General features: G+C 47.0%; 1 protein-coding gene across 4 annotated transcripts in view; it reads left to right on the top strand.

The window, feature by feature from the left end:
- The first annotated feature begins 258 nt into the window (after positions 1–258).
- Positions 259–19,551, top strand: part of ALPK3 (alpha kinase 3) — a 34,532-nt gene continuing 15,239 nt past the window's right edge. The window contains exons 1-2 of one of the 4 annotated variants that reach the window (XM_037394834.1): positions 259–482; positions 12,648–12,769. In XM_037394834.1, coding sequence (XP_037250731.1) covers positions 277–482; positions 12,648–12,769 — 328 coding nt within the window. In that variant the 5' untranslated portion in view covers positions 259–276. Of the gene's footprint in view, positions 483–6,133; positions 6,198–6,414; positions 12,770–15,273; positions 15,711–16,469; positions 19,347–19,551 lie in introns of those variants that run through there. The other 3 variants (XM_037394835.1, XM_037394836.1, XM_037394837.1) reach the window with 3 other exon arrangements.

Raw genomic sequence — 19,551 nt, 5'->3', positions numbered from 1 at the left:
GCCTCCGGGCAGCCCGGGCCTCCGGGCAGCCCGGGCCTCCGGGCAGCCCGGGCCTCCGGGCAGCCCGGGCCTCCGGGCAGCCCGGGCCTCCGGGCAGCCCGGGCCTCCGGGCAGCCCGGGCCTCCGGGCAGCCCGGGCCTCCGGGCAGCCCGGGCCTCCGGGCAGCCCGGGCCTCCAAGGCCGCCAGGGCCAGGCCCCTGGGGGGGCGGGCAGCGGGCCGCCGCGTCATGGCACCGCCGCCCCCGACTGACAGCGGCATATGCGGGGCGGCTATAAATGCCGGCGGTGACTGACAGGGCGGGCGGCGGCGGCGTGAGCAGGGGCAGCCGGGCCGCCGCCATGGGCTCGCCCCGCCGAGTCCTCGCTGGCCTCTCTGGGCGGGGAGCGGGCAGCATCGAGGGGGCGGAGGAGGCCGAGAGCGCGGCCTGGGCCTCCCGGCCCGACCGGCGCAGCTACCTGCTGGCCATTCGGCCGCGGAACAGGTGAGGGCGGCCGCGCCGGGGGAAGGGGCTGGGGCGAGCGGGCGCCCGCCGCCCAGCCGCCGCCATGAGTGCGTGCGCCGCCGGGCCCGGGGCCTGCGGGAGGCGGCTCAGAGGCAGGTGGAGGAGCGGGGGCGGGCGGCCCAGCCCATGAGGCCATACCCCAGCCCCGGCCGCACCGAGGTGATGGCCGAGGTGGAAGAGGCAGGGCCGCCTGGGCCTTTCCTTCCCCCGAGATCTGCTGCGGGGTTGAAACGCTGAGCGGTGGCTCTGGATCTCCAAAAGCTCTCCTCTGCTGCAGGCTAGCCCCTTGCTTCCCAGAAAAGGGCTGTGGGTTTTGGCGGCTGTAACGGGCCAGAGGCTGTCAGCGTCGCGCACTGTTTTATAGCGGGCAGGTGTGTGCGGCGTTGCCGCGAAGCTCTGAGGGCCGCGGGTGGCCGCCGACGCCCTGGCGATGAGCGCAGGCCGTGCCCGGCACCACCCGCCCACCCTCATCGTCGGGCTGAGCAGTGGTCAGAACAGCATTCCTAGGTCGGAAGTGTCCGTAGGAGGGGGCCTGTGGTAGGAATAAGGCTTTGTTTGCATGGGAGAAGGTACGTTAAATACCGAGACTGGCAGAGGTTAGCAAGTATGAAAATACGAGGCAGCGTGCCAGCGAAGGCAAAGCTGTCCGAGATTGTGTTAGTTATTCAAAATAAAGCCTATCAACTACTTTTAATTCAGTAGGAGTGCTCTTCAGTCTGTAAGCTCTTGAAATGAGCGTGCCTCTTCCCTGTTAATGACATAAATAATCCATTTCCAGCATGTTATGCATTGTTGCCTCAAAGAATAGGACATTTGTAAAAATAAATACAGGACCAAAAGAGACTTAAAGTGCTGCCAGGAAGTCAGACATTAAAACTAGGGTAATGCCAAAGTTAAGTTGCCTTAATTTGGTTCCTCTGTGCTTGTACGGCAGTGTGTGATCTAGTTGCAGTCTGTCTATATACCCTGGTGTCTTCAGCACCAACAGGTGCACACAGCGTCGATAACAGATTTGTGCTGTCAGGCCATACTGTGCAAAGGAAATTGGAGTTCAGTGTCTCTATTCTGCTGATTACAAGTAGAGAGAGTCCTTAATAAATAAGATGTCAAGGTGTTCTGGTTGCCTATAGCTTGAACTGTTATTCCCCCCTCAGTATGTTCAAATTGCAGCTTTAATCAGTTTAACTGATAAAGGAGGGCTCATCAGTCCTGTGAGCAATACCTCTGGTGTTCCCAGCCAACTTCCCCAAATCGTTGAAGTTTTCCTTAAGGCCATTGAGGCAGGCACAGAGTGATGTAGCGCTCTCATGCAGTGAGCCTGGTGTCTTCTGCTTGGGTCAATGCTGTGGCTCAGGCACAGTAAATCCAGCCCATGTCTGCAAAGCTCTGAGTCCTGAACACATTGCACTAGCCTGACAAGTTCAGCTTGTGGGTGCACCACACTTTCCTAAGGCTTTTGCAGGTAAAGGGACGCTGTACTGCCACACTTAAATCAGCAGTGCATTCAATTTCCACAAATTGTGCCATCCAGTTTTCAACCTACGTATGTACTTGGTTGGCAAGCCAATGGCAAGGTAATTTCATTTTGCCTGCTAACTTCGGTGGCTGTCTCTTCTGTTGTAAGAAGCAGTGAATAAATATTTGTTAAATAGAAAAACTAACCTTTCCCTGACATCTTCTAGTTTCTCCAGTGAATTAGGGAGGAGTGTTATAGAAGTATCATGCCCTGCACATACCTGAGAGTGCCTACAAGTGCTGAAGACTTGAGCCAGGATGTGTGAAAACTTGTTGTCTATGATGTGGGGCAAGGGCTTGAATGAAGTGGGCCTCTTGGTTTTATAACTAAATAATGTGTCATAACAATTCGGGAAAGTGAGTGAGTGGAATAGTGTAGCAAGAGGACTTTCAGAAAGTAATTACGAGTTTAACTAAATCCAGGAACATCTGGAGAGCTTGCCTGGAGAACTTGAAAAGCAAGATGAGTGACATCCCTAATGGCAGATAACATTCAGCAGTTCTCTTTAATGCAGAACCTATTTGAATTTGGTGGCTTTAGAGCTAATAAAAGTATTGGACAAGTGATGCAGACACAGAATTGTGGTGGGAGGCTGCTGCTGTTATGACTAAAAAGCAAAAATGGATATTCTGATCCAAGGAAAGTGTGGGCTGTTTTTTTTCAGGCTTCTCTGTTGCTGTCTATATATGTATTTGTAGGTGTTTAACTGAAATGCTTGCATGCTCTCTTCACCCATACTTAGGGCAGCAGAGAGTGTAGTGATGCAGTAGATGTGCTTATGGACATGAAAGTATTGTTATGAAAAGAAACTGAGGTTAGGAATCCTTGCTTCTGGAGTGACTTATAAACATTTCACCTATATGCTTGCATTCATTAACCATGTAGAGATTAGTCTGGGTGGTCTTACTGGGTCTTCCTAATCCTATAGGATGAAAAAGGTGTTGTGTAAACTGAAGGATAATAATCTGGAAACTGGTATATGCTTTTTCTGTTTTTTTATTTGTAGAATTTGTCAGAGGTGGGGCTGCAGGGGCCAAAAGAATAGAGGTGTTGAAAATGGCAATAGAACATCATCCCTTTATTAAACAAGAGTATTCAGGATAGTTACTTTTTGTGGCTTTGGGAACTGGTTTTCAGAAAGAATCCTCCCTGTGAGCAGATAGCTCAGTGGCAAAAAATTACTGGCTTTCCCTTGCTGGTCTTCTAACATACCTGATGACAGATAATGTGAAGAGCAGCTTATGATCATGGTGACTTGCCTCCTGCCCTGGCAGCTGACAGGACTTTTTTTATTTTGGGGTAGTATGTTTTGGTGGGGTTTTTTTCCAAAAAAATGTATGCCTCAAAGCACTTGATTATAATTACTTGACAAAGTGAGAGGAGAAGCTGTCAGTCCCGCTGTCAGTCCTGTCAAGGGTCTGACTTAGCTGCATTCATGGGCCACAACTTCAAGCCATCTCTTCAGCTGTACTTTTTGTAAGAACTAGCTGAGTCTGGAGAATGTCTTTATGCAGAGGTACAATTTTATGTAAAAACTTCATGTGAGTCCTAGGCAAACTTCTTTGTTGGAAGCAATCTGCACCTCTTGTCTGATGCAGATGTCTGCTCCTTGGCCTTCTTACAGCATTGCCTCCTTGCTTAAGTATCTTTCTACTGTCATGGCTTCATCATATGCAGATATTTATAGAGTATAGTGACACTGCCTTCGATCTTTTCTTGGATGGCTGCCTCTGGTTGCAGTGGCAGTTGAGCTCAGGAGAGTGCCTTGCCACCTGGCTTTTCTGGCTCTAAAACAATTTCCAATCTTATACCTCTTGCTTTGCACATAACAACAAATGAAGGTGGAAGACTTGTTACTATAATAAAGTGAGCTGAAAATGCAGGAGTGCTTAGTTCCTGAAAAGCATATTTAGATGTCTTAGCTCAGAGTTCCCTCTTCAGCAGTTGGGTACCTGTAACTTCTTGGGGGACCTTGCTTTTGGCAACAAGTTGTGTAAATCCCTGATGAGAAACCAGTTGTGACATCTGAGGAAATTAAGCCCATCTGTCTTGTCAGGTGAAAGTGTTCCAAACTCTGAAAGGAGAGACATCCAGTACTCACTGGAAAGGCAAAAGTAAAGGCACTAATGGATTCATCTCCAGTCCATGAGATCTCTTAAGACAGAGGTGTCTTTTTTTTCCTATTGGTTTAATTATCTGCACAGTGATGCCTTGTTTCAGTAGGGCTCTTTGGTGGTTGTGCACAGCAAATTATAATCCCAAACTGCATTTTTGAGTCCCCTTTCTAAAGCCTCGTGGCGGTATCTCCTTGAAAGTCAAGCAGAGCTGAGTATGTGGGCTGATGAGCTGATAACCTAGGTTGGAAGGTCAAGATGTGGAGCTGGACAGTGTCCTTCAGGACCACTGTTAAAATACAGACTATCACATGTGAACTTTGCTTTTCTGGGAACCTTGTAAATGCAGACATTTCCCAGGTCTGGGATCCCATTTGAGGGGGGAGTGTGGTCTCCTCTGAATGAGGCACCTCTTGTGCCACAGAAAAGGCAGTTTTCAGGAGATAGAGTTAAAAACTGCTCTGTCCTTGCACTGTTTCAGCAAGGGGTAGAAGTTCTCAGGTGAATGAAGCTGTTATCTCATACTGACTGGCTCAGCCTCACACCTTTACAGCATCACTCAGTCCAAGAAGAGGAAGGCAGAGGTGCTATTACAAACAGCTATATTTTTGCCTTGCTTCTTTTCTAACACACAGCCACAAAGATCTATGCACAATGAGTTACCAGGAAGATGTCAGCTTTCCTGGGCATCTCATTGTCCAATATTTGCTTTGCTTGCTTTTGTCCTTTCTCATTCCTTGATGTCTTTCAACTAGCTTTGTTTAATTTGGTTTAATTTGGACCATACAAGCAGCAATAATTCAGAGTTAAAACACATATCTGAGCCACCTTCAGAGTGTTACAGAGGCTGATACAGGAGCATGTAACTTAATTTATTGTTTTCCACATCCTCTGTTAATGAAATCTAGCTCTAAATTGTTACATGCAAGTGTATGTCCATCTGAGCTCAAAGTATATTACTTGCAGAAAACACAGCCATATTTCTGCAGCTCTGACATAAATTGGTTCCATGACCTTGACAAGCAAAGACTCCATACATCCACTTTCCAGTCTGTAAAATAACAATGTGTCTTGTACAGTTCCATAGCACTCACAGCTGCTTTATCAGAGGATTGCTGATAATTACTGCCATGGTATATGAAACACAAACACACTCGTTCTGTGTGTGCATGAAGCGCTTGATAAGAAGTGAGACACATGGCAGGAAAGAAGCCTTAAGCATAACCATATGTACATGAAAGCTTCATTGTTGGCTTTTAAATGTTGAAAAGGGTTTGCTGCTGACAGCTGAAAAGACATTGAGTGGCTTGTATTTTCGCAAGTAGTATTAACCTTGAAGGAAGACAAGTTCATAGGAAATCTTATACTTGGAAGTCTGCATGTGCAAAATATGCTCAGTGTCATGGGTCATAGTGCCAGCAAGAGGGAGCATCTGCAGGGGATTCCAGGGCCATCCCTCTGTCCTGCTGCTGGGATGGAAGGGCTGCTGGTTCTTGGTGTGCTTTTCTGAGGAGCTTTTGTGCAATGCTCTTTCCATCAAAACATGACTTGGAGATCTCGGCTTTGCTGTCACTGACACATTTTGTTGTTTACGTGCTGCGCTGGGCAGCTTGTCTGGCTCAGTTTTCGTGCTGTAGAAGAGCACTGAAATTTATTAATAACTGTTGCAGCTGAAGCAGATCAAGTTGACGTACATGTGAGGATGAAGCCACTGTGAAGCCTATTTCAGGGTCTCCGAGCTCTTGTCAACTTCTGTATGAGGACGTGAGCTGGAAGGAGAAAGATTTATTTCAGGAAGAGAAAATACAAAAAAAGGGGAATCTCATGCAATGATTGTATGAGAGGGTTAGAAAAGGTGCCAGACTTAATTTTTTTTTCCAAGCAGCTAACTTTTTAGTGCCAATGAGGTGATGTACCAGCCTAGGCCATAGACTTGAGCAATGTTTTTAGTGATTAAAAAAAGTGAGTGGTGTTGACAGTTCTGCCTCTTGTCCTTGCAGCAATACTAAAATTTGGCAAATGCATGAAAACCAGGGAAGACTGTCTTCACTTCTGAAGAAAATTGTGAGTAGCTGAAGGGCTAAAACCTTTAAGAGGATGATAAATGTCCAAAGGATTTTTGAAAGCATTTGATGAAACAGAGTATAAAGAACCAAGGCTGGTAGAAGGTACATAGTAGAGGGGTATAATTCTGTGGTCCAGTGCATCAGCAGTTAATAAGTTAATAACTAAACCTGTGTTTTTAGGGCTAGCTCTTAAAAAGCTGTGCTTCATTTCACAGATGCAAGGTGCCCCAGGAGGTTTTCTTCCCACCAGCACTGGAAATGCCTGGAGCAGACCTATCTGAGCTTTTCTTCTCCAGTAGAGAGAAACCAGTACCTGTAGTCCTTGATGCACCCACTTTAGATGTGTTCCTCAGGATAAGATAAGCATTTGCTTTCGACCATTAACTATAATGGCCCCAAGCTTGCTTGTGGGAGACACATTTACTGCTGATACTGCATTTTATTAGTGGAGTCCTGTACTGTGTGCACTAACAAGTCTCGGCGGAGCATAGGACACAGCCCAGTTCCAGAGAGTATCAAGGCTAAGCATGCTGGGGTGTCTGACATGCCTGGCTTAGGACTTGCCTGTTTCCAAGCAGGTAAATTTGGTTTTAAGTCTGATATAGTTATGCCGTTGCAGCTCTATGCAGGTATGCTGTGAACATAATTAAAATTAAGTGAAACACCAGCTGCCTGCAGGCAGGGCTCTTCTGACTGAACCATTCAGAATTTGATCTTGCCTTTCCTGGGTTTAAATCTCTAGCATGAAAAGCAAATTTTGCTTGGTTCCTTAAGGTTAAACTTTAGTTAATACATGGATCTTTGTGGTGATGACCTCTTTCTTTGGGTAATATCAAAACTCCTCAAGAATTGCCAAGTCCAGTATTTAGCACTACTTCACACACAGGTTGTGTGCTCAACACTGGGGATTAGAAAAAAGTATGGACAATGCTCACTGTTTGATCACATTCATGAGCACAAGGGGTTCATGGCACAGGCACCCTTCACTCTGACTCTTGCTATTTGAGTGATTTTCTTTACATCCAAGCCAAGACACCACCCCATTTGTGTTATGCAAGAAAATGTGATTAAAACCACACTTCTGCCTACACTAGCATTCTCCAGTAAGCTTTTAGGATCTTCCCTGCTGGCTCCTCAAGTGATGCTCAGGTCCTTAGTATTCCTGGAGGCTAAAAGGATGTTTCTTTTGCACTAGTATGCGGAATGTTTTGGGTTTCATTTACTGTTGAAAAGCTGGTGGTTGAGACTACTTTAGCTGGAAATGCAACTCATCATCTTGACAGAGCTACCTGGGGGCAGCCCAGAGCACAGGGACACTCAGTGCTCCTGCCCCCAGGATCACCTGTGGCTGCTTTGCTTGGGAGGGCTGTGGGGAGGGGCAAGCATGATCCAGCTGGGAGGGTAGGGCGAGAGCAGCTGGAGGTGCAGTTTGAGCTCTTACCTGTTAGGGTGGCTGGGAGTGATGAGGACAAGGTGACATGCTGGTCAGTAAGGCAGGTAACACAAAGGCGTGTCTTGCAGTGCTGGAAAGGTCATGGGGCTTAAAAGGATGCCCCAAGTGGTGGGGCTTAGCTGGAAAGACAGAGTTCCTCTGTCTGACTTCTCCCATGGGCCAGCACAGTGCATGCAAGATGGATGGCTGATCATCTGCCTGTTATGGTTAGTGTTTGATTTTTCCAGCTGGACAATGCCTAATCTGTTCATCCTCTGGCTGTGTGAACAGCATTTGGCACTGGGGAGAGATCAGGGTTGTGTGGCTGGGGGTGGAGAGGGTGAAGCTGCTGCCAAAAGGGCAAGTGCCACCCATGTTTGTTGGGTTAAAGCTACTTCTGAGCAGCTGTCTGAAGTTTCTGTCTTTGCTCTCCTGATCTGAAGGAGAGGAGCCAGTGAGCTCTTCAGTGCTGGGCTTTTTCCCAATGAAAATGGGCAATTATTTGTGTAAAGTATCAGGCCTTCAAGCTTTTTTACTTGTTTGTGTGGAGGTTCTGTCTTCACAGGTGGAAGTGGTATATGGTTGGCCACAGCAGTTTTCAGAGACACTCTGTGGTCATTTTTAGGGCAAGACTTGGAAGTCTTGCTGGCTTCAGTGTGATTGAGACTCACACAGAGCCTGGAGGTAGTCATTTAGGTAGGAGACCCTTCTTGATTCTTCATGCTGTCTTCTTTAATGTCATCATAAAGCACTGACATTTGGTTGTTCAACAGTGGTCTTCAGTGCAGAAGGTTGAGGTTTGATCTGTCTGTGCATACCTATGTGGGAGTCTGACCTGCATCTCAAAGTCTGTGCTGCAGTCATTTCTGAGGCTGTATGGTGAAGTTTTTGCATAGGCAAAACTAACACTATCTTGGTGTCCTTAAACAGTTGAGCTTACATGCTGTTAACTAGCTGGTACCTAGTCAGCTTTAGGCTCTTGATTGCCATGTGCGTGAGTTTAGGGTCTGAGGAACCTGCTCCTGATGGCAAAGGTCAATTCCAAGAGGTTACTTTCTACAGCCTGCAAGGGGCTGCTGCCACAGTATGGCAATATGGCCTTTTGACTAGGATGTGAGTCCTTGAAGACCCTCCTTTGGGAAAGCTGGTGGCCATGGGTAAGTAGCTCATCTGGGTGTCCCTTGTGTAGGACTTGGGTATTTGATTATTTATTTTTTCCCCTCTGAATTGATTAATGATATAGCATGTTCCTGCAAAGAAAGCAAAACCTGTAGATTCTTGTAAAGTCTGCTTCCTTTATTTTAATTTTTTGCCAGACCGTAGTGATCTGGTTGGCAAGCTGAAAAGCGGTGTATAGTGACCAGAGAGTTTTCAGCTTCTCCAAAGAGCTGTCCTTGGAAGCATGGAGGGTGACCAGCTCAGGCCACCTGCTTGCCAGCAGAGAAGTGGGCTTGCAACGGTCTGTACTCCTGCCTGCTGTTTAATCGAACATCTGGCGTGGAGTTGCCTGCTTTGAGCTCAATGCTGCGGAAGGTGCATGGAAGGCTCAGGTGCTGCTTCTTGGAAACCTACTTGTATAAATGTCCTTACACTTACTCTCTGTGGTTAATGATCATTTCATTTTTACAGCCTTTAATTTCAATTGACAATGTGGCTTGCTCATCCCAGCAGTCAGCCTCAGTAAGGCAGCTGTACCTTCTTTTAATAGGAACTCTGACCTGTGCAAAATGACTCATCATTAATAAGTCTCAGTAATGGTTTATTTCAGCTCCCTTCCATGCTTCTCTGTCTAATGATTTTTATGCTGTTTTTTGCTTAGCTTATCAAGCAGCAGATTCTCTCCCTCCAGTTTAGGAAGGTAAAACTACAATGCATTAAACTGCTCGGACCAAACACTTTGCTGAATCTGACTGCACATAATTAATCTGTAATGCTTTGGTACTAATTAATTAGTAGAGAGCCCTGAAGTGATCTAACAGCCTTACTCTGCATGATTGGATCCCTAATTCTTGCTTGAACTGCAGATGGCAAAGTGAACGTTCATCACAATTCCTGTGTTAAGGTGCAAGAAATACTCCTCTCTTAGCCAAAGGATGGGTGTTCAGCTGCCTTATATTAAAGTGAGAATTCCATGCAGAGACATTAAAAATTAATTTGCCTGCCCTGAAACTTTTAAAGAAGAAATATTCTTCTTCTCCTGCCATCCTGTGCTTTATTATAAAGGTCCTCATTCATTTGAACTCTGCCTTGAAATGTACTTTGCCTTGGGCAAAACAACACATTTGGAAATCAGCTGGCATTACTGGCTTGCTGCAGAAGCAGGTAGCTGTGGGATTGCTAACTGAAAAAGTAAAGAAAAGAAAATGATGATGAGGAATATACTTCTCAAATCTCCCTCTCCTGCATACTGCTTTTGTATGGAAATCTCTCTTTAATGTAAAAAGGCTACTGAATTGCTGGTGTCTTCTTCCTAGGCTCCAGGGCTTTTTCTGTAGCAAAGATGCAACTTCAGGAAGGCCCAGAGGAACAGCGGCTGCTGCTTTGTATCAGATTTCTTGCATGCTCTGAATTATTGGTTTAGAAAGCAATTTGAATTGGACAAGTCTCATTGCAGCTGGAGTGAGTCAGCTGAGAGCCCCACAGTGCTGCAGTCTCTAAACCCCCCCTGTGACTAATACAATGGTTTCTTTGAAAGATTAAATAGACCTTCCAGGGCGTTCTGCCAAGTGTACATTGGGCAAGTGTCCTCTGATTCATGGGCTGTGCCTGTGGAGCCCCCAGCTTCTGGCGATGCTGCTTTCCTAAACCATTCAGTAGCCTTTGCTGAATTTCACCTGATTGTGGGATTTGCACTGAACAGACCAGACTTATTCTTGGTGCTGCCTGCTGATACCGTTGGCTTGGTACTGGGATTAAACTTGGTCCCAAGTGTCACTATGTGTGTGCACATCACTTTATTTTTTTAAGATGCTGATCTGGTTGCTCTCCTGCTGGGGTGTGACATGTTCATTGATGCTATTGATGCTTGGGAAGTTCCTTATGTGGATCTAAAAGGCATTTACTGGTCTAGGGCTGGGGATCTGTATTGAAGGGGCCATCAAAACCCCACCAGTAACTGCCTTGGTACTGGATTGTCTGCCTTGATCTTTGGAAATGGAAGTTTTTTCTCTTGAGGTTGGAGCATGGAAAGGTTTATCTGGTTTTAAACAGCTGTTGGCTCTCAAACCCTTTCCTGGCCCTGGAGTTGTATGAAGGGTTGCTTGCCAGGACCAGTCTCCTGGGGGCCATTGATTTTCACAGAAAACAGTCTAAGCTGTGGAACCTGTTTTTTACCCCATCCCACACATGTTTGGATGCAGACTGGGCTTATAACCCTCATTCAATAGATGAGTCAAGTTTACAACAGCCCTAGCTGCCCCTATCCCACACCCTTACCCAACACAAAGTGCCTGGGAACTGGGTGACATTCTTGCTGCATCCCAGTTTATTACTTGGGGATTAATCTCCCTGTGCCTCTTACAGACCCATTCTAGCAGGAAGCCAGAGTGAAAATCATAGCACTGTGGCCTCCAGGCAAGTTTTCTGGGTGGATGAAACAGGTAGTTGCTCTGGCTGAAGCTATCCTTTACCCTTCAGCCATGTGTGCAGTTTAGTCCTGGTGCAGTCTGTCTGTGCACCTGACCTTGCTGGGTTCATGCTAAATGTGAGGGGGTTTGTTTTTCCTGAACAAGTCTACTGCTTCAGCAGGTAGAGCATGAGTAGCAACAGCACCAGCATCCTACTTGTGAGGCCAGGGTCCTCCTCACAGAGCCCTCACCACATGCTATGAGCCCTTCTGCTCGTGGAGAGCTGTGTCAGGAATGGTTTGGGGGTTTGTTCGATCTCTTGCATGTCTCTAGAAGCTGATCACTTAAGGAATGCCTTTCACTACTGAAAATTATGTAAGTAGAACTGCCAGCTACCAGTTCTCTTGCGATACTTGCTGTTTCTTGTAAGATCCTTGTACTTGAGACCTTCAGGTCCTCTTTCCTAGTGTAAATGTGAAGTGTTTTAATTGCAGAGGGAAAAATGAAAAAAGCTGTTTCCTTCCAAGAGCCCCAGAGCACTATCCAAATGAAGACCCAACTTGGAATTAAATAATTTTCCTTTATTTCAGAAAGCCCAGATCTTCTGGGGCCTCTCTTGGTGAAGCTCCAACAGGCTTGGCAGTGCTGTATGAATATGGTGACTTATTGCTATCATTGACTAGCGCTTAAATGACTGGAGAATCTAAGGTCCATTTCTGAGCTTCATAGACAGCACTATTTGGATAGTTCTGGCTATTTGGGTGTCCCAACCTGAACTTTGAGGTCAGTGCCTGAGCTCATGGAGTATGTAGTTTAAGTGCCTACCTGCAGCAGTGAGAGATTAAACAGGGAATGGATGTCAGCTTCACATATAATTCCTGAGCTCAGAAAGCTGCAAGCCAGGCTCAAGGTCTCCTTCAGTGACCTGTCCCTGCAGCAGGCAGGTTTTCTTAATGCAGAGCTTTCAAAGAGGGCTTGTGTTTGGGAGATGTGTTCAGTTTGTACTTGGCCTGAAATTACATATGAAGTTTACACAAATAAAGTAAAACCCCAGTGAACAGAACACTTGAAACACTGACGGTGCAGTACTGGGAATGTGAAGCTGACTTTTTTTAGGGTCTTTCTGTGAGCCTGCTGGCTGATCAAAGAAGTGTCCTGGTATAATCAGAAACTAAGATGGTTCTTGACATTCATTACCCCAATAGCCATAAGGGCCAAGACAAAGGAAACATCTCCCAAATGACACTTTAATTTTCGGTCATCTTAAGAGTGAAAAGAACAGTCAGATATCCTGACACTGGACTGGACTTGTGAACAACCTAGGTAGGGATGGTGGGAGGGAAGGAGGGCATTTAAAACAAGAACACAGGCTTCTGAGATAAGATAGAAAGTGGACACTTTGATTTTTCTAGTACTTTGATCTCTAAGAAATGCTTCTTGAATCTTCCAGGAGCACCTTCTGCACAATCATTTCTCAGCTGACGGAGGAAACCCAGCCACTATTTGAAACCACTATCAAATCCCGTTCTGTGTCCGAGGACTCTGATGCTAAATTCACGTGCATAGTGACAGGTAACAGTGTCTTCAGTGAATAACCTGGTCCTGCCTCACTTGCTGGACTTGCACTAGTTAAACTCTAGAGCAAGTGATAACAAGACAATACTTATGTGCACTGTTGTCAGACTGCCAAGTAAAGATTCAGCAACTGCATGATGATTTCAGCTTTAGTGTAAGGGTGGGGGGAAAACACCTGAGATTTAAAGAGGCAAAGGCATAAATAACCTAACATCTCAAAAAGGCAAATTAAAGACCAGAAGATGGAATATGCTGGTTGCCGCTTGGGCCAGCTACATTTTATTGTCCTAATCTCTGCCTCTTCTCTAATCCTGGACTCTGTAACTTGGGAATATGCAATTTTGAAGAGTAAGGCAATCATACTGAAGCCAACTGTGGCTCTTTGGCTGTAAATGGTTAGAGTGCAGCTGCATTTGCATCAGCAAAACCTGTGTGTCTGTGAACATCTGAATAAAAGCAGGTATCTGCCCAATGAGCTAAAATCTAACCTTGGGCAGGAAGGGTTTAGGCCAATAAGAGGAGAAGGCTGAGAAAGAGGGCTGGCACTAAGGCATTGTGGTGATGTGGTATAGCAGTGGATTGGTGTAAAAGCAGGCAGCCCCTTTGCTGATGAGCTTTTGTCCTTGAAAAATAGAAACTCTTTTTTCCACGGTATATACTTGTTTACAACTCTGATCCTTCCTGATGTTGCTCATGTTAATTATTCTGACAGGTTACCCAGTGGGAGACATTAAACAAGTCTGTAAGTTTTGGAAGGAGAAGGATATCTCCAGTGAGCCCCTTAGTCACAAGGATCAAGGCTTTACCAAGAGTTAGGAAACCTAATTTGACATTAGAAACATGCTGTAAATAAGCTGTGCACCAGGAAACGCAGACTGTGAGCCCTTCTGACAACTAATGGCTTTGATTTCTTGGCTCTTCTGTTATGGATTTCTTTGCAGGAGTATAGCTGGTGTATTGATTTTATTTGCTTAACTTGAGCAGACTGCTTCCTGCTTCTAGGGCAAAAGTGGGCTACTAGGTAGATGCCTCCAAATCGTGCCCTTTAGTGATTCATTAGAAGGGCTTTTCCAATTAAAAGCTTTCTAAAAGCAAAAGCTTGACACACTGTGCAGTAGCATGTAACTGGCCATTTTGCAAGCCACGAGTGTCAGAGGTCAAAAAGTAAGTCATGGTTAGCTGTGTTAGGAAATCTTGAGTAACAGCAGATAGAATTCTCTTCCATTTCCCCTTGCCTGAAAGTGTAGAAGTCCTGCAGACCCAGGGCATGGCTGCTTACTGCAAGGACATGTAGTAGCACTGCTCTCCCTTTCAGCATTTCTCACCTCTTTTAAAGTGCCTGGTCCTGGCTTCTCTCACTCGCTTAAATCTTCACCAGCTGCACCTTGAGGTTGATAGTTCCCTCTTAACAAATTTCATCTCTTCCAAAGTCTGGATGATTCCAGCAGCTCCGCATGGGCTCTCTCAAGGTGAGGTGCACTTGTGCAGCTGAGCTCTAGTACACCCATGAGACTAGATGGGTGACAGGAGGCTGGGAAGCACCCTGCAGGTGTGATGCCCAACATGCTCAGTCCCCTTTCAAGAGGAATGGGGATGAGATGCTTGTCAGCCCTGCAAGGAGACCTTGTCCATGTCCTTTCCAGCATCTCACCTGGAAAAGATAGAGAAACTCTTCACTGTAGATTGCACAGGAGTTATGCTGCCAAGGGCAACCTCCTCGGCTTGTATCAAAATTGAAGTATCAACCTCTAGAGACAGATTTGTTCTCTATCCAGTCTGTAGCCCTTCTTGCAGTTCATCCTTGCTCTTGGTAGGCAGGATGCTGCCTTCAAGTTTTGGATGACCTGCTGATGCTGTGTAGTGCAACCTGGTATACTGTACCAGTTGAAAACTTGAACTGATAGTGGTCTAACTTTCTACTCAAGTGAAGGAAAGCGTCAAATGAACATCTTCAGCATGTAGCCTACCACAATATTTTTGTACCTGGTAGACTAGATTGGGGGATGTCTTTATGCATTTAAATTAATAAACCTATAAAACTAGGAATTTTCATGGAAATGCCCTTTAAAAGCAGCCTGAACCACCTATACTATATGGTAATCTCTTGCATGTGGTCCTGTGAACTGCTTTAGGAGCTGGGGATCTCTGGGAGAGAGGGGCATGAGGTGGAAAGCAAACTCCAACTGCAAAGTCTGATCAGCAGTTCAGATATCTCCCCATGCCATGATGTTTACATTCAACTGGGAGACCTTATGGGGAGAAAGGAAGTGGCAGTTGCATCCCTGGCCAGTGATCAGAGTGGAACCAGCTCAGTCCTGCTGTGGCTGGAGTCCAGGGACACTTTGGTTCATAGACTCTCAGGAGGCAAAGGGCAGACTGTCAGCTGCTCCTGTTTGACTCTAAACCACAGACATGGATATGTGACCTACAATAACATCTTCATATTTTTTTTTGCTGCTTCTTGACCAATAACGAGAGTTACAGGGTAGTCCCACTTCTGTGAATACCAGTGACTTGCTGGACGTGTCCTAGGAAGGCAGCAAGATACAACTGTTTGAAGAGCCAGTCCCTATAAAATGTGCTGGGTGGTGCAGGCAAGAAAAAAAAACACCAGTCAGACAGAGGCAGACTTCTGATGCTCTTGGGTGGTTGTGCAAGCCCTTCTTTCCTCCTGTTGCCTAGTTCTGCCTGCTACCAGTGTCCCTAGTACATCTGACTTGATTGTTTTGGGTCAAATCTTGCATCAGTTATGACGTGTTTTCTTTTTTAGACAAAATTAGTTCATCCTTTGAGAGATGTGAAAAAGGGAACAAGAGCACTTCCATTTACTGTGCAGTTTCTTACAGAGCAGAGCACACCATGCTTCTTTGCACTGAGTGCTTTTGTTGGTGGGTCTGTCTGGACTTCAGGATCTCAAGGTTCATCACAGTACTCCTCAGTGAGTGGATATTGGGCTCTTCAGAGAGTGGTCCTTATTGGAGGTGCTACTACAATAATTTTACAACTTTTCAGTCATTGCTGTTACAGCGTTGGCTGGGAAGGAGAGATGTTGGCTGGTGAAATGTGGGGGCTTGGATGAAGGGACCTGGGCCTGTGACTGCTTGTTAGGGAATGAGGCCAACTGGGAGAGGTGATGATTGGATCTAGCAAAGACCATTGTGTCAGTGCCAGGTATATTGCACAACTGCCTCTTCAGCACTGTTTCAGTCCTCCTTAGGCAGGTTCAACTCCTCTGACCTGGCTACCCAAATCATCAGCCCAGGAGCTACTAGGTCCCATCACTCCCTTCTTGGGTCAGTGCCTGTGCTTGAAGAAGTGTCCAGGCTGGTACCTCTCCTATGCTATGCAGGTGCTTGATCAATGTGGGCATCTGCACTCTGAGTAGCACATCCCTAGAGGGGACAGGAACAAAGCAACATGCCCAGAAACAGTCTTGTTTTATTGTAGAGCTATGGAAGGGAAAGGGCTTGGGGAAGGAAGCTGGAGTCAGGTGAGCAGAGAATCGCATGCCTAGTGGATGAGGATTTTAGTAAGCATAAAGCTGAACTTGTTGCATTTGTGGCCCTCTTAGGGAAATGTTTGAAGGATGAGAATTAAATGCTTGAATGAAGGATGTCTGGAGAAATGCAGGGGCTGTGAGAGGGGTGGATGGGTGGGTTTGGGGATGGGGTAGTTGAGTACAAGAGCAGACAGAGAGCTGGTGGGAGGCGAGGATGCCTGGATTTGGGGCAGCCAGTGCAAGAGAGGGATGGAGAATGAGCACACAGGCTGGTGGCGTGGGGAGCTACTGCTCTTAGTGAGTATCTGTCCCTCCTCTCAGCATTACTGGATGCTTCCTTGTCTTCAGGTGATGGGGAGATTTAAATCGATAAAGCCAGAAAGGATGAGATCTTACCATGACTTTTCCTCCCAAAACTGCTTGAAGCCCTTAGTTCACATAGCTTGTGTAAAGCAGAAACGGGAAACTGGAGACTGTGTAATTGTTCTAAACTTTCCACCTTCCTAAGTTTCAGAAGGCTAACTGCTGCCTGCCCCAAAAAAGTTGCTTTAAATGGAGTTTCTCTAGGTGATTTTGGATAACTATTGCAATAACTGTTTTGGATAAGGTCACCAAAGCTCTGAAGAATTCCCAGACTTCTAACAACTTTGGGGGAAAAATATTTGATCTAAACTTGGCAATCTCCATGAAAAAAAACTAAATCTTTGCATATAAAAGTCTCCTGGGTCCTGCAGTAGCTGGTCATCATGCTGGAGCAATGCTTCTGGAAGACATGCTTCCCAAAAACTTTTGCTGGGCTCAAAGATGTGCAGTGGACACCTGCCCTCCTCCCCAGGAATGCCCAGCACCACTCTGTCTGCAACTGGGGGGCACTTGCTGGTGAACACATGGGACCAGCTGCCAGCAAATCCTTCTTGTCACCAGCTGTACAGTGGGTCTACAGGAGTGACAGGTTTTGGAAGGGTGAGTGCCTGATCTATGAATGGCTGCTCTCCAGCAATGTGCTTATGTTAAGGGTGGGCAACTGGTGCCCTGCAGTGTGGCAGTACCTGCTGATGGTGCCCTTGGGTCAGCTACCCTGTCCCACTGGCACCCTTAAAACTGGCCTGTCATGGCAGCTGGGCTAACTACAGATGTTGTGGTTGCAGGGGTTGTGCCCAGGAGTGATGCCTGCCCTCCCCACCCTGTGAGCTAGGGGAATTTTATTTGCTCAGAAGCCTGAAGACTGATGCCTACAGTGTCAGCAGCAGCTCCCCTCCAGTGGAGTACAGGGAGCCTTGCCCCTGCACAGCATCTCTTCATTCCCTGCTTGGTTCCAGTTACAGCCCCTAGGGAGGGACAGCTGTTGTTTGAACAGGCAGCTGGGGCCGCTGTTTCCGCATGGGAGGTGCGAAGCCTTTCAGCATCCCTCTGCCTACAGGTTTCCAGCCATCACTTGCCTGTAGCTCCCTTTCACTGCAGGCTGGAGGCTGCAGCAGGGGCTAGTCCCTTCTTGTCTGTACTGGGCTGGTATGGTGGTAGCCCCTGGTAGGGAGCAGGTAGCCTCAAGGACACAAATGCTACAGGTCAAAGGGCGTTTAGGCTTAACAGGAGGAAAATCTTTTCATGGAGCCACTACACAGCTATAGAAATTGCAGCTCTTTCTGGCAGTTGTCAGCTGGGAATAGGAATCGGCTTCAGAGGCCACGGGGCGGGGGGGAACACAACATCACAGGTTTCTTGGAAATGATAAGCTTGCAGTTCCCAGAATTGGAATCCCTTTGATTGCTGTTCATAGAGTATTAGGAGAATCTACCTGCCAGCTCCCTGCATTATGAACTCTGGGGGCCTCCTGAAGGTCTTGTATGCAGAACAGCCCTTGGGAGGGCTGGGGTTGCCCTGGGCAAAGTGTGAGCTGTGTATGAAAATTGGTTTGTTTCTTTTCCCTGGACCAGAAGGAAACAGCCACATGCTTATTCAGCTCAGGGTACAGTTGCCAAGTATAGTCAGTAGCTAATACTTACGGAAAACATAAGCAGCAGCATTGATCCCTGGTGATCCCATCGCTAGGGTACACTTGTGGCCTCCTCCAGTTAGCACTTTAGGGCTCATTTGCTTCAGCTGTAAGTATCTGAGGGCTTTGCACTTATGCAAACTAGTTTGGAGGGCCAGAGCAGCAGCAGAGAGCAGACCATGGCAAGATGGGGACTAAAGGGGAAGATGGAGAGCCTTGCAAGAAGGGCTTCAGGAGAAAGTCATGACTTAGCTTCCTGCAGAAGAGTAGGAACAAAGTACTAACCAACAGAAAGCCAAAGCTGCTGATGGTAGCAGTGGGAGGGGAATGAGGCAGGAAAGGGTGCAAGAGATGTATGGGCAGTGGGGATGGAGAGGGTCGATGCCAGGGGCAGGGCATCTACCTGACCTCAATGAGCAAAAGAAGATAATAGGGGAAAATCAAGTCTGCAGGGGTATTTGGGCTATGGGGATGGCTGTTCTTTATGGAAAAGAGCAGGAAAGAAAAACTCTTTTGAGACTTGCCCTAACCCTGTCTGGTTCCAGGGGGCTAAGTCCCTTGAGGCCCCAGAGGATGCTGGAGAGCCCCAGCAAGCAAGGAATGGGGATAGGGAGTATATCAAAAGAGCAGACTGTGGCAGGAACGGCCAAGTGATACATGAAGAGGAGATCTGGTATATGCTGCTTTTCTAGTCAAAGGCATTTTGAGTTGGCCAAAACCAGGGTGAATTCCTGCTGATGAATCCTTGCTCCTGGTCTTTCACTCCCACTATGGGACCTTCATGGGAGCAGGTGTAAGCTGGGCTCAGGCATTGCTACAAGCTGCCAGCATCTCTGGCTGGTGCAAATAGGAGGCTCCTGACCCTGGAAATGAAAAGGGCCCTGGTCAGGTTGGCAGCTGGGAAGGGTCCAGGTTAGGTGGGTAGTGCCCTGTCCCTGCCCTCTCTCCACTTCAGAGCCAGAGTCTGGATGCATTGGATATTCCTGGAGAGCCCTTGCTGGCCCCATGCCAGGGCTGTTAATGAGACCTGACCTTCTGGCTCCATTCTGGGATGCTGGGGAGACCCTTGGGGACTGGTGGAGGTAAGCAGTGTGCTGGACTCGCTTTGGCAGCACAGAAAGCCAGCAGGGGCGTTTGCAGGAGATAAGCTTCAGATGTCTGTCCTGGGGCTTTGAACAACTGTTGAGCACATCAACTTAAGCGGAGGCATGATGTGATCATTGAAACTTTTATCCCATGCCCTTGGGGTCAGCTTGGCTATGTGGAGAGCCCTGTGTGAAGTCTGGG

This window comes from Falco rusticolus, chromosome 7, assembly GCF_015220075.1.
Source record: "Falco rusticolus isolate bFalRus1 chromosome 7, bFalRus1.pri, whole genome shotgun sequence".
Taxonomy (NCBI): domain Eukaryota; kingdom Metazoa; phylum Chordata; class Aves; order Falconiformes; family Falconidae; genus Falco; species Falco rusticolus.
This window is presented reverse-complemented; position numbering and strand designations above follow the sequence as displayed.